Consider the following 13,876-nt stretch of genomic DNA (forward strand, 5'->3'; position numbering starts at 1 on the left):
TGCCTTTTCTTCGTCCATGGTTAATAAATCCTCTCCTTTAGACAGTTCAGAAAATCCTATCTTCTTCATGAAGACTTCATTTTCCTTCATTTCTTCCACTGATTATCTCAAAACATATAATTACCCACTTGCTTTCCCATTGTACAACACTGACTTCACCAATATTAGAACTTCATTACTGACCTACTCACTAAAGGTTGAAAGTTGACATAAAGCTAGTTCATTCTGGTGATCTCTGAACCCACTTTTGGTCCAGTCTACAGATATGATATCTGTAAAGGTATCGAAACTGTGATATACTTAGTATTAATTTAACGATCTGTGTGTTTTACCATCCATATTTTATGCTTTGTTTGTCAGCTCCTAAAGTAGTGGTTCTTAACGTGTTGACAGGCATGACAAAAAGCCCCTTAAAAAGTGTCTCCCCTGCTGCTTTCCTGATCTGTAGTCAGATGCTCTACCACTGAGCTATACCCCCTGCTTTCCTTATCTGAACATAAAAACAGAGTTTTGCCCATGTTGTCTTTTCTGTACTGTTCTAACTCGCAGCGGGAACGGATTGTAAAGTCCAGCGTACCGGCTTCCTTTGAGAACTACGACCCTAGAAAACAGCCTACATACGTGTCACTTGCTAATTCAGAACACAGAGCCAAGGGCAGATGGTGCTTCCTAAGTTACTGATGGAAACCGTGCGCTTGCGCTGCCCATTGACGCAGGCTCGCCTGCTCTCTCTCCTCCAGCTGCAGGTACCTTCAGCTGCACCATGAAATTCACTGTCCGGGACTGCGACCCTGACACGGGGGTTCCAGCTGAGGAGGGGTATGATGATGAGTACGTGGTGAGTCTCCCCTCCAGAGAGACTCACTTTGACCCCTTGCACCACTGAGTGACTTCTGTCTGGAGAGAACATTTTCATCTGACATGAACTTACGGGATTGTATTCTTCTCAAACACATTACAGCTGAGGAGGACCTGGGCTAATCCTCCTGTGGTGGGACTGCATCATGCCAAAGAGAATTGGGATTTACCACTTCAGTACTGATTAAAGCAAAACCCACCCTTTTTAATGTTTTTATAATAGGGATAACTAAGAGATGAAAAGAATTACATGATTTTCATTGAGATCAGTTTTATTTAACGTATTGGGGGTAGGGGTTTTTGTTGTTCAGCAGCTTCTAGTTTGCTTATAATGTAGCCACATCATGGACTGAAAAGCCTTCACAGAATGCAGGGAAAAGTTTTAGAAATATCTACCTGTTCGTGAATGTGAAGTTCAGAAGGCCCTGTACGGCTTGAACTCTGCAGTTACGTGTGGCAATGTGACTGCTTTGTACCTACACCAGGGCTACAGACGTTGATCTGAATATGGCTCTTGCCAGATGACCTGTTTTCTTGCTCTCTTTGCTAGGGCCTACCTTGTTAGACTTATCCAGACTACAGAACTTCAAACTAGCTTGGTAGTAGAGGTTTTCCTAGGCTCCTGCAAAGGCTATAACACAGGATGATAAAACCAAATGAACTAATCTCTTCTACCTTTGTACTGAACTGAGAGGACTCATTTTCTGACCCCTGTTTGTTAACCCACTAGCTAGAAGATCTTGAAGTGACTGTGTCTGACCACATTCAGAAGGTAATGAAGCCTAACTTTGCTGCTGCCTGGGAAGAGGTAGGCGACACCTTTGAGAAAGAGGAGACCTTTGCCCTCAGTTCTACCAAAACTCTTGAAGGTGAGAACAGTTTTGCTATCAGTATATTGCCTGATAGCAGTCTAACACCTAATAGGCATATTTGTTATTCCAAAAGGACTCCCTTTTCTTTAAAAACTCCGTAAACTATTTCACTTTAAAAGGCCAGAACGCTGTCTTCATCATCTAACAGGGTCAACCCATTTCCAGTCCAGTAGCCTCCCTCCACACACCACCACCAACCCTGTGCACCCCCAACTCCCAGCACCAGCCAGTGCAGAGGCAGATCCCTACGCTGACCTTTTCTCATACGGTTGCATCAATCTTCTCAACACAGAAGCTGTCAACAACATCATCACATTTCTGGGCATGCAGCCATGTGAGAGGTCAGACAAAGTACCTGAGAACAAGAATTCCCATTCCCTCTATCTGGCAGGTAAGAAACTTTCACCAGATTTCTCCTGTATTTTGTTGCAAAATTTGATAGGAAGGCATGTGCATGGGCATCTCATGCCCTGCTACTGTCCCATTATCCCATTATATGAGTTACAACTTGAAGCCCCATCAAAATGAATAATTTGTTTCAGCTGTTTAATTTGCATGCTATTCTTAGATGGTTCTTTTAAGATGTATATTTGGCCCAAGACACTTAAATCTCTTCTACAGATACCAGTGCCCGCCCCCGCTTAAGTACTCCATATCGATATTATTGAATACCTTCTATGTACCTGGTATTATTGGAATATAAAAGATTATTTAGAATTTGTATGTAGGATTCAATTCCCACCATAAGCACAAATCTCTAGAAAAGCTCAACTAAAATAATAGAAAGGAAATGCAGGCAGAGCACGATCAATTTCATTATTCAGAGCTTGTTTTGAGTTCTTAAATGGTTTTCCTCACTTTTTTCCTCTCAGGTGTATACAGAGGTGGCTATGATTTATTGGTGAGGTCCAGGCTGGCCTTAGCAGATGGGGTGACCATGCAGGTGACTGTCAGAAGCAAAGAGGGAACACCTGTAGATGTTATCTTGGCTTCTGTTGGATAAGTTTTTACTGGGTGAGATGAATGTACCCTTCACTGTCAGTGGGCTTTCAGGCTATTGGCATGAATTTCCCAGAATCATACTTTCAAAAATGAATGACTTCAGAAAAGCAAATTAAATGTTTGGCCCTGAGCCAGCAGATCAAGCAGATGTCTGTCCTTGTGCATGTCTTTTTGTTGTTCCTTTTTCTTTGTATTATACTTGGTCAGCTTTGGTATGGTACTACAGCTTTGGGTGATCTTGAAAATCAAATACTATCCTATGCCCCAGCTGCTTAACTTCATTAAGTTCTTTAATTCACTGTGTATCTGAAAGCTCCTGGCAATGTTGGAAAGCTTTTATCCCAGAGGGGTGGTGGGGGAGCGGGAGCCAGAGTCCACTTTTGTCAAAATTCATTTTTATTAATAGAAAATAAACACTTATTCCAGTTGTTATACTTGAAGTTGCTAATAAAAAAAAAAGAATTTAAAATCACCACTTAATAATCCTGTTTTAACTGAGACAATGAAACTGTGGCTTAAAAAAAAAAGTATTCAGCACCATTTGCTCATAGAACTTTCAGACTTTGTTCTTAAAGTTTCTAGAACTTTCCTGTCTGTAAAGTACAGGAATTGCTGCGCTACATGAGGAACCCTCTCTGGGACGACCAACGAGAAGTTAAGCAATCAGTATATATTCAGCCTGGTAACTTGGACCGTACAACGATCCCCTCCTCTCCACTCCGGCTCAGGAGGGACATGCTTCTAAGCACTGAGGTATGACGAGTCCGACTGTTATTAGCTGGAAAGACCAGTTCTAACAGCAAATAACAGTAAATCTCTGGCACAGAGACTACTGTCCTTAATGTTCTGTGATTTTAGGAAATTCTGTAAATAGCTTGGCTTTACTTCAATTTACTCAGAAATGAAACATGTTTAATAAGGTTAAACTACTCTGCTAGAGTAAGTGTCTGCTGGTTTAGTGTCCTTATAAAATACATACATAATACGTGTAGGTAAATCATAGTCTTAAAGTATACTTAGAATACTGCGTTATTGAAACCAAAGTCTAACAAAATGACTACAGTTAGAAGCAGCTAATGAAACTAAATCCAAAGTTCTGACAAGGGAGACTCATTCTCACTTGAAGCTGTGTCACTTAGAGAATTAAAGCCATTCAAGGCGAGGTGAAGGTGGCACCTTTAGATAATTCCAACCAGGGCCAGAAATTAGCATTTCTAAATATTTCAGAAAAATCCATAGAAGTGTTTCAAAGACTTTTATGCAAAAGAATGTCTGTCTGTCTGTCTTTCTGCATCAGTGAGTAGTAGTGCCCATCAGAATTTCCTAATAACACAAAGGCAAGTCCATACACTTGATCAGATGTCAAAGGAATGGGAGGTGGACTATTAGGTCACCCTTAGAGCTTCTGCTGGCTTTTTACTATATGCTGTTCACCAGTGTGAGTCAGGTGGACTTTTGTGAGAGAAGAGTGTTTGGTGGCCAGGACCTCTTTTGGGCGTTTCTTGCTAAGTGGAATACACAACAGATAAGGGAATAGGGGAGGTAATACAGGGAAGCTACTCTTTCCAGCTCAGAAGGAGTTGATGAAGCCCATATATGCATTCAAGAAGCCCATGGGATCCTCTAGCTGTGGATAGTGGCTAATGTGGTCATCCAGAATCGACACTGTGGACCGCGGCAGCGTTTTCCTAGTGGAAGAGAACAGCATGTAGGTGAACTTGAGGCTGGAGGGAGGGGGAGGGATGTAAGCCAGTGTGCAGCCCTAGTAAACGCCCCTGTGGACATACCACACTGGAAGGAACCAACAAAGAGCTTATTCACCTTCTACTTTGGAATTATATCTATCTTAGGCAGGTAAACTTGCCAATTCCATTTATGATGTATACAGACTAGTTTTTAAATGCTCATACTCCAACAGACAACAACGTGAAAACATAACACATATGCAACACATGTCAGAGCGGGATGACTTCCAGCTCCTTGGAGAAGTGGGCCATTCAGCAATTCACTGTCCAAGTAAAGATAACAAAAGACCTTGCTTAACCTGAGGAGATGAGAGAGGGTATTTTTGTTTAAAATTAAATGTAAGCTATTTACTACTGGGTTGTTTGTACTAGGCCATGTGAAGGTATGGAACATTTTTATGTGACATAATCAAGCTCTCATATTCCGACACCTTCCAAATAAATACCTAGAGAGGAGAACAACCTGCAAAGGCACTTTCCCACAGTTCATTCTCCCCATGCAGTCTCCTCAGCTGAGGCCAATGAGCTGGCTTTACAATCAGACTAAAGCAAACGCTTCTTAAAATATATCCACTTCCATTCCTTGGTTCACGTGATAGCTGTTTCTTACCTGTACATCTCGGAACATGTAGTAACCATGATAGTGAAAACAGACTGTATAAACCAAGAGAATGTATAACTGAAGTTCTTGATCTTTACATTATGTGAGAGTAAGATTCCCCATTTCATCCTCTATTATGTGTTTCCTAGATGAACAGCCAGTGAGGTCAGAGACAGAGGCTAGACTGCCTCAACAGACAGTCCTGTTCACCACTGTCAGGATGAGGTACTAAGAAAACAAAGACCCCTGAGGGAGACTCACCTGTACAGCTCCAAAAACTCTGGATAGGGATTCACTGGATCCAGTGGCCCATAGATAAAATGAACTAGGAAAGGGAAGAGGAATGAATTATTAACAGCGCTCACATCCATTTTTCTATTCCCACTGTAAAATTAACTACCCCTCAAAAACAAAATTTTTTTTCTTTAAATTTTTTTTCATAATAGAAAACCTAGCTTCTTTCAATTAGTAGGTTACAAGGAACATATGGGAACAAGCCTAAAAATCAGTCCATTTGAGACCTTTTCTCCTATAAACAACCATTCAGTCCCTTCATCTCTTCTGTGCCCTGGACCAAAAGGAATAAGCCCCACTTCCAACATTCCATTTTTATAAATCCAGAAGACTGTCATTCTTTAAGTCTCTCTCTTCAGTTACAGTTGACCCTTGACATTTGAAATCAACCAGTGATATCCTGGGCACTAATTACTCTGTGTGAGATAGTGCACTGAATTTCTTTTTTAAATCCGTAAGAATGAAGAGACAAATAAATAAGCAGAAACCACCTATAGCCTCTTTATTAGTAATCTAAACAGCCTGCTGTCCCAGCAATTCAGCATTGAACGTGGCAGCTACTGACAATGCACAGCACAGAAACTGTTCCAACTCGCACTCCTGACAGAGACACCAACTCCCTTTGCAACAGGATCTCAATGTTTTATATACTTCTCTTCAACACATGTCACTGGCTGCCAGATTAAAGAAAGGATGGCCAGTTACATCTGAACTTCAGATAGTGACTTTTTTTTTTAGCATATCTCAAATACTGCATAGCATATACTTATCCTAAATAGGTGTTTGTTGTTTATCTGAAATTCAAATTTAGCTAGTTATCTTGTATCTTTGTTTGCTAAGTCCAGCAGTTATTTAACCCGTAGTCCCTCAGTTTTCCTATCAAGAGGTAATATAGAGGGACTTCTCTGGTGGTGCAGTGGTTAAGAATCCGCCTGCCAATGCAGGGGACACGGGTTGGAGCCCTGGTTGCAGGAAGATCCCACATGCTGCAGAGCAACTAAGCCCGTGCGCCACAACTAGTGAGCCTGCGCTCTAGAGCCCGCAAGCCACAACTACTGAGCCCTTGTGCCACAACTACTGAAGCCTGCATGCCTAGAGCCCGTGCTCTGCAACGAGAAGCCACCACAATGAGAAGCCCGTGCGCTGCAACTAAGACCCAACACAGCCCAAGATAAACTTTATTTAAAAAAAGAAAAAAAAGGTAATATAGAAATACTCACTGGGAATAGATACAGAGGCAAGAGCTCCCACCCAGCGTCTTCTAAACTTCTTCCTTTGATTGATGTACTGCAAGAGACTATAGGACAGATAAGTCAGCCAGAGTAAAACAAGAAACTTTTTTTTGCTATGGGGATGCAAAGGCCTGACAGGAACCACAAGGAACACGACCTACTGAACACGATCAATGTTTTCTTAATCCAGAAGCAACTTGGCATTCCTGGGAATGCCCCACTTAATTTACCCGTTTCCGTTACCCTCTAGAGTTAACCACCATGTAGCTATGGCAGTGATCACGCCTACTATCGATGTTAGAATTAATGGTTCTTTGTGTTTATTAAGCAGGGAATGAAATCTAGGAAGGCTGGAAGTTACTTTGGATTACATGTGACTAAAGTCTGGGTCTAGAATTCTGATTTTGGCTTCACCACTAACAAGCTCTGTGACTCAAAAGTTGTTGGTAACACACACATCTTTCCTCATCTTCAAGAGACTGAACTACATGATCTCTAAATTGGCATTTACTTCTAAAATTCTGTGTAGAAGTTCATGAGCACAAAACTTCAACCTCTGCATTTCATCTGACCACAGATAAAATGGAGGCAGAGTCCTCATCCTACAGTGTAAGATGTCACAGCTACATTTTAGAACTCAAATTCATGTATTCTAATTATTCTGCCTGCCAACTCCAGGACAATTATTTTTGTGAACTTCAAATATCACCTCTTAGAAATGGTATTTAGTTTCTTGAAAGCACAAGGGAATTTTACAAGAGGGCTTTGTTTTTCAGTTTTTTTATATTAAAATGAATCTTCAAGGGTCCCATTCCTTAGGGAGGAATGGCTCCCTCGACCTCACAGTTCCCAGCAGAGCCACCAGTTAACACACTGGAAGCTACACTGACCCAGCTGGCAAAGAGACAGGGCCTTACCCCAAGTAGTTCTGGATACACTATCTCTAGGTCCCTCTGCGAAAGTGGCTACATTCTCATTTGAACCAAAGCATGGGGATTCTTTGTACAAGACAGAGAAACCTCCCTTCTCAGTCCCTGTTGCTACAGAAAAGATATGAAAAAGGAAACAATCTGTACTTTGAGAGAGGCATTAAGCACCTTTCAGAATTATGATTAGACATTTTGAAACATTTACTATTGACAAAAGGTCCAAAGACGATTTGCCAGTCAGTCAGTTACAGACTAAATTAGCATTAGAATTTGCAGCTGTTTATCCAAACTTATGGTGCCAAATGGCTTAGGCTCAGAGCTCACTCTATTCTCAATTTCTTTCTTCTTAGAAAGTACAGAGCATGACTTTTTGGTTTGCCTCATAGGTCATAACCACTCTCCTTGTGGTTATAAAAGCAAGGAACAGAACACACAATCCCACATCTTTCCCCACTTCCCAAAAGAAGTGTCTCTGGAAACCAAAGCAAAGGGTTATTTCTTACCTGTCAATAACCAAGTTCCCGTCATTGTTGCGTATCCCTGCCCACATGTCCCACAGTTCACTCTCAGAGGGTCGGGTGTATGGCCCAAAGACCGGGGTGAGACTGAACGAGTCCAAAAAAGCAGAAAGGTAAGTGTGAGAAGAACTCAGTACATCAAGTATGATTGGAACCTCAGATCATGTATGTCTGACCCTTGACTGGTTTATGAATTCCTTCTACTACTTGCCTGGCAGTGGTCAACACCTTTACTTTAAAGGGTCAAACCCTAAGATTTGGCCCAGAACTTTAATGGCAGCAACTTTTCACTACATTGCTCCCATGCTGAAGTGAATCAGTGTTTGACAATGACTTACCCTCGAGAGAATACGAAGAAGTTCATCAGTCGCGTGAGGATGGGTGACAGCATGCCTCCATCTTTGAGAAGCTATAGGTGTAAAAGTAAAAATCAAGAGTCCAAAGAAAGAAAACTATCCAGGATAAAAGGTTTTACATTAGGAACTAAAAAAGGACTTTAGCCAAATCTGCTGGCTTTTAGTTTCTTGTTTTGCTTACCCACATTCTTCTCCCATAGAAAACAAACCTATTTCTAATTCCCTTTAAGATTACATTCTACGCTTCCCTAAATCCCGAAGACTTTTAACTGATTTATTCAACTTTAGACTAGGATCCCAATTTGTTCAAACATCATGCTAAAGACACAACTCTTTAGATAGCTGTACTTCTCCAAATATTTGTTGCTGTCATTCTCAGAAATAAGCCTTTATTTATCTAGGGGTCACTTCTGCTTTATTTTTCCTTTATTAAGGAAAAAATTAACTTCATTAACATGAGTTCATGATGGAAACAGATTTTAACTACAGCCCTTGAGAGCAGGTATGGCCGTTATAAAGATACCAGCATTATTTATATCAGTATAAACCTTAAAAACTAAAGATCTAGTCAGTGGAGTAACCAACCTTTTGGAGAAGGAGAGGACGGTGAGTCTCAGGAAATATACCTGTAGGAGAAGAGACTTAGGGTAGTTATTTACCAACAATCTTAGGCCAAACATAGGCCCATTATTGGAGACAATTCACCCTATTAGTCACGTTGAGGGCTTTTACTGCCAAAAACCAAACTACAAAAAAAAACTTAGTACTGTCATTTATTATTTATCCAGGGAATTCTGTGTTTACCAGGTCAAACTCTATCCCACTGGGATCACTTTCCCCACTGTAGAGAGAAGGGAAAAATATGTCATGGTCATCCACATTGCTGATGCCTAGACTCTGGCTCCCCTTAGTGTTTCCACCCGTTCCTCAGAATACATAATGTTGTTAACTATTCGGGCTGCAAAGGAAACCAGAGATTTTTCAGAAGTGTAGATACTTCAAAACACCTAGAGCTTTTCCGTTTCCATTTTTTTCCAGAGTCAATGGGAGAAAGCCATGAGCGTTACTGATAAAGGGACAAACAGACTCCTCTCCCAATCTGCCCTTAAGGTATTCTAAGGTATTCGGGGGACACCTGGATATTCATGGATTTACAAGCCAGGCTCAATGGCAGGCAAAGAATGAGAAACATCTCCAAAAGGTCTAAAATCAAGGGCTCACTAATTTCCAACTGAAACTTGGCACTGCTGTGAATTGAGAGTTTATGACACAAACCACAGCAGTAGTAGAAGCACCTGTGGCTTCATCTCAACTGTCTGCAGAACCCACTGCAGTTGTTGCAGAGATTGCGAAATACCATCTGCACTCCCCGCTACTTCTAGTCACAGTTGTTCCCAGACACACCACAAGATCTTGCTGAAAAATGCATTAAATACATTTTAAAAAGCACATCTTACTATAACACAGCTTTTTATTAACTTATGTCAAGATAATCAGTTTCCTTTGTAATCTTACTTTATTTTCTATATTTAAAAATATTACTCTGAGAAAGCGTCAGTAAATCTCATCAGGCCACAAAGTGGTTCATGGCATGAAAGAGGTAAAGATCCACCACTTTGCTTGGGTCTGTTTGCAGTACCATCAGGTTACCATTTAGACGTCACCGCCGTATCTAAATGTGGCCCTCTAGGCTACACCTCACTTTCCACCCGCCTCCAAGGCAGTTACCTCCATTCGACAGACAGAGACTCTTGATGGTAAGCCGACCAGATCGATTCTGCTTGAACCTAGAGATGGGGAGGGAAACACATAGCTTACTGAGCAGCTGAAGACAAACTCCCAAGAGGGAAAAGGGCCAGAAAGAACCCAGAACAATGTACTTCTCTCATCTTAAACGAGTGAAACCTGTGAATTGTACACAAGTCATGGCTTCACTGACCTATAGAGCAGCTCCTGAGCAACGATATCCCCATAGTCGTGAGACAACAGGTTGATCCTACGGTTCGGGAGCCCCAGATGCCGCAAAAGAACCTCCACGATGCTGGCCTGCTCGAATATGGAATAGTGATGTGGTCTCTAGGGAAAGGAGAGCCCAGATACACAGGGTGAAGTCAAGGGTGCAGGTGTGTCTGCCAGCCTGACCCCTCCATCCTTGCCTACCCGCATCCCGCAACACTGCCCCATCTAGATGCTGCTTACCGGTTTGTCACTGAAGCCAAAGCCTAGGAAATCAAGGGCAATCACTCGATGAAACCTGAGGGTCAGACCTTCCCAAATCTACAAGAAGGAAAGGGATGGTTTGGTCTTTCTAATCCTGCCCCTCCTCTTCTCCAACCTACAGCAGCAAAGGAGTTTCATCCCTATCTCAGCTTAATAAACAGACTTCGATAAAGGGAAAATCTCATGAAACCACCACAGGCCCACAAATGATCCTCCTGAAAAGTGCTTTATTCCTTATAATTAATCTCCATTGAGGGAGGAACTCCAACATTTTTTAACTTGGCAATGATCGCTCCCAGATTGCCAAAGACTTTTTTACTCCCTTACAGTAAATGAGCAACAGTTCTACATTTAATCCTATTTTATTAAGCAACTCAAATATGCAAGTCTCCCAGTGCTGACAACAAAATCCTCGATTTTGGATTTTTAAAGGCATAGAAGGATCCAGAAGTCTGATTTCCTTACCTTGTACCAATCATAGCTGGATGTTGGAAAGCCGTGTAAAAGCACAACTATCTCTGGACTTCCAACCACACCCACAGAGTCTGGGAAGAGAGAGATCAGTTAGGCCGATGCCCTAAGAAAATAACCTTGAAGATATGAAAAATCTAAATAATCTGGTATAAAGGACAAGAAACCTTGACCAAATTAATGAAATTAAAATAATAGATTTTTTTAAAAATGAAAGCTTATTGCTTTACGTAAGACTAGGCATTTGATATCTGTTTTCTTTTATTCTGTATATTTAAAAATTGTAAATATAGCCAATATTTTATAACTTTAAATGGAGTATAATCTATTAAAATATTGAATCACTAATGTTCTACACCTGAACTAATATTGTAGATCAACTATACTTCAATTTTTTATAAACGTAAATAGCTCACTTTATATGAAAATACTTGACGGCAGACTGCTTACTTTCACCTAGATTTTTAAGAAGTATTTCCTCATTTCTCCCTTTATTCTGTATCATTAATATGTAAATTGCTTTTCCACAGTAAAAAGTAAAGCTTCACAGTTAAAAGTATACAGTCACAACTTAATAACTACAAGTTCTTTGTACCTTATTATTAATGGCCTCACAAAAATTCCCTTCCTCAACCCAGTGAGTGCCTCAGTTTATGCCATTTGTCCAACAATTTTATTTCCCGCAGAGAAGACTCAACTGAATATTAAAAGCATAATGCTCAACTATTGCAAAATTCTAGCAACTATAAGAAAAGGCCAATAAACATGAACATTTTTTAATGTATAAACATCTTTTAAATTAGCCAAATATTTAAACAGTAAGTAGCCTTGCTAATAAAAAATAGTATTAGATTAAAACTGATAGATTCATATACTGCCACTGGCATGAGAATTTGATAATAAGGTTTACAAAAATAATTCAGTTAGAAGCAATGAAAAATTGTATATACTTTAGCCTAGGAGTCTTATTCTTGAGAATCCATGCAAATAAATCATTTCATTTACATGAAGTACTATTTGAAAAAATAAGGAAAAATTTAACACATACATGGAGATTTCCCTTTAACATTATTTAAAACATTGGAAAACTAGAAACAACCTAAGTGACCAACATATAGAAAATTATATACTTACTTTTAGTTGAATATAGCGAATGAGAGGAGGTCAGGAGCAATAATGAAAAACGGTTTATGACAAACATTTTTCGTTATTGCTCTTGACCCCCGCCCAAAAGCAATCTTTTCCAATCTTGTTTCTCATTCCCTTTACCTATAAAATGAGGTGAACAGCACCTACCTCCAAGTACTGTTGTAAAGATTAAACGAAATTATGAAGGTTGAAAACATAATTCAATGCCTAGCATAAGGTAATTGGTAAGTAGCAGTCATAATAATTATTAGCAAATTAACTTAGACAAAAGTATAAGACTTAAATCACATTTAGTTATACATATAACAAATAATCTTTATAGAAACAATAAAATGAAATCAGGGATGAGGGGAACAGAACCAATGGCAGCTGTATCTATGGATGTTGTTTACATTATCTGACACTAGGGGCGCTCACAAAAGAAAGCCAGTACTATCTATCACTGCAAATCAGACTACAAAGTAAATTATACTGGTCACAGATAGACTACCAAATGTAAAATAGATAGCTAGTGGGAAGCAGCCGCATAGCTGGGAGATCAGCTCGGTGCTTTGTGACCACCTAGAGGGGTGGGATAGGGAGGGTGGGAGGGAGACGCAAGAGGGAGGAGATAATGGGGATATATGTATACGTATAGCTGATTCACTTTGTTATACAGCAGAAACTAACACACCACTGTAAAGCAATTATACTCCAATAAAGATGTTAAAAAAAAAGTCAAAATCAGAAAAAATAAATAAATTATACTAACAAGTCAGTCTATGGACGTTGGAATCTCCATTCCACCACCCTCACCCTCCCAGCAATTTTCTTTGAGTTTCCCTGCTATCAAATTAATGAGGGGAATTAGTCCATTCCTTCAAATGGACACTACACAGAAAAAGAGGTTTTTCCCCTCCATCACTGAGGGGCAACAGAGACCAATGGACGCAAAATAAGTACCTCAGAGGGACCCACGGGACCTCTACGTGCAGAGTGTTTCAAGAGCCCTGTTCTTACCTTGGTAGAAGATACGCAGTCCCTTGTAGGTAAAAAATTTGCCTGATGACTTCCATGAGTGAAGAGCAGGGGAAAGCTGGGGGGGCGGGATGTGCAGATAGGCTGCAAGCAGGGGCACAGCCAACAGCCCCACCTGGACCCACCACTCCCTCATCCTGTAGGGAAATCAGAAACCCGGGGTAAGCAGTTGGGTGACACTGTACACGATTCTAACACAAGCCCCAAACTGGTAAAACAGGGTGGGGAATTTCTGTACCATGTGGGGACTACCCTGTCCTCCATGTCAACCATGGCAGAAAATTTACCAAGAATGTACGTGTGCTCTGCCTGCTATGGCAATCACCATATTTGCTCATCATTCTAATTTTAAGGAAAAAAATATACTATTTTCATATGTAATCTTCCCCCTCAACTTCATCCCACTTTAACCCCACAGCCCCTCCCCTTGTGCTCTTCCCAAGACCTGCTGTAGAGGTTTTATATAAAGTAAAAGGAAGATAAATTACTTAAGTAACTTCATTGTCTTTTATCAAGGCTTCCTGTGGGGAGGGAGGGTTCCCTTCATATTTACTCTAAAAGCTCTACCATCTACCCACCAGCCCCGCACCGGTAAAATGTTTTACATACATA

General features: G+C 40.6%; 2 protein-coding genes across 5 annotated transcripts in view; one reads left to right on the top strand and one right to left on the bottom strand.

The window, feature by feature from the left end:
* Positions 1 to 466: 466 nt before the first annotated feature.
* COPG2 (coat protein complex I subunit gamma 2) lies at positions 467 to 3,204 on the top strand. The gene is made up of 4 exons (XM_024763296.1): positions 467 to 838; positions 1,589 to 1,727; positions 2,023 to 2,121; positions 2,603 to 3,204. Exons 1-4 carry the CDS (start codon positions 764 to 766, stop codon positions 2,731 to 2,733), a joined length of 444 nt encoding a protein of 147 aa, XP_024619064.1. The 5' UTR covers positions 467 to 763; the 3' UTR covers positions 2,734 to 3,204.
* MEST (mesoderm specific transcript) overlaps positions 3,115 to 13,876 on the bottom strand; it is an 18,840-nt gene continuing 8,078 nt past the window's right edge. For 3 of the 4 annotated variants that reach the window (XM_024763273.1, XM_024763280.1, XM_024763287.1), the window contains exons 2-12: positions 13,247 to 13,401; positions 11,093 to 11,172; positions 10,607 to 10,684; positions 10,347 to 10,483; positions 10,136 to 10,194; positions 8,993 to 9,033; positions 8,390 to 8,460; positions 8,037 to 8,138; positions 6,593 to 6,669; positions 5,340 to 5,403; positions 3,301 to 4,420 (exon numbers count right to left, since the gene is read on the bottom strand). In XM_024763273.1, coding sequence (XP_024619041.1) covers positions 4,303 to 4,420; positions 5,340 to 5,403; positions 6,593 to 6,669; positions 8,037 to 8,138; positions 8,390 to 8,460; positions 8,993 to 9,033; positions 10,136 to 10,194; positions 10,347 to 10,483; positions 10,607 to 10,684; positions 11,093 to 11,172; positions 13,247 to 13,400 — 981 coding nt within the window. In that variant the 5' untranslated portion in view covers position 13,401 and the 3' untranslated portion in view covers positions 3,301 to 4,302. Of the gene's footprint in view, positions 4,421 to 5,339; positions 5,404 to 6,592; positions 6,670 to 8,036; positions 8,139 to 8,389; positions 8,461 to 8,992; positions 9,034 to 10,135; positions 10,195 to 10,346; positions 10,484 to 10,606; positions 10,685 to 11,092; positions 11,173 to 13,246; positions 13,402 to 13,876 lie in introns of all 4 variants that reach the window. The other variant, XM_024763265.1, reaches the window with a different exon arrangement.

This window comes from Neophocaena asiaeorientalis, unplaced genomic scaffold (genome assembly GCF_003031525.2).
Source record: "Neophocaena asiaeorientalis asiaeorientalis breed wild unplaced genomic scaffold, Neophocaena_asiaeorientalis_V1.1 scaffold681, whole genome shotgun sequence".
NCBI lineage: Eukaryota > Metazoa > Chordata > Mammalia > Artiodactyla > Phocoenidae > Neophocaena > Neophocaena asiaeorientalis.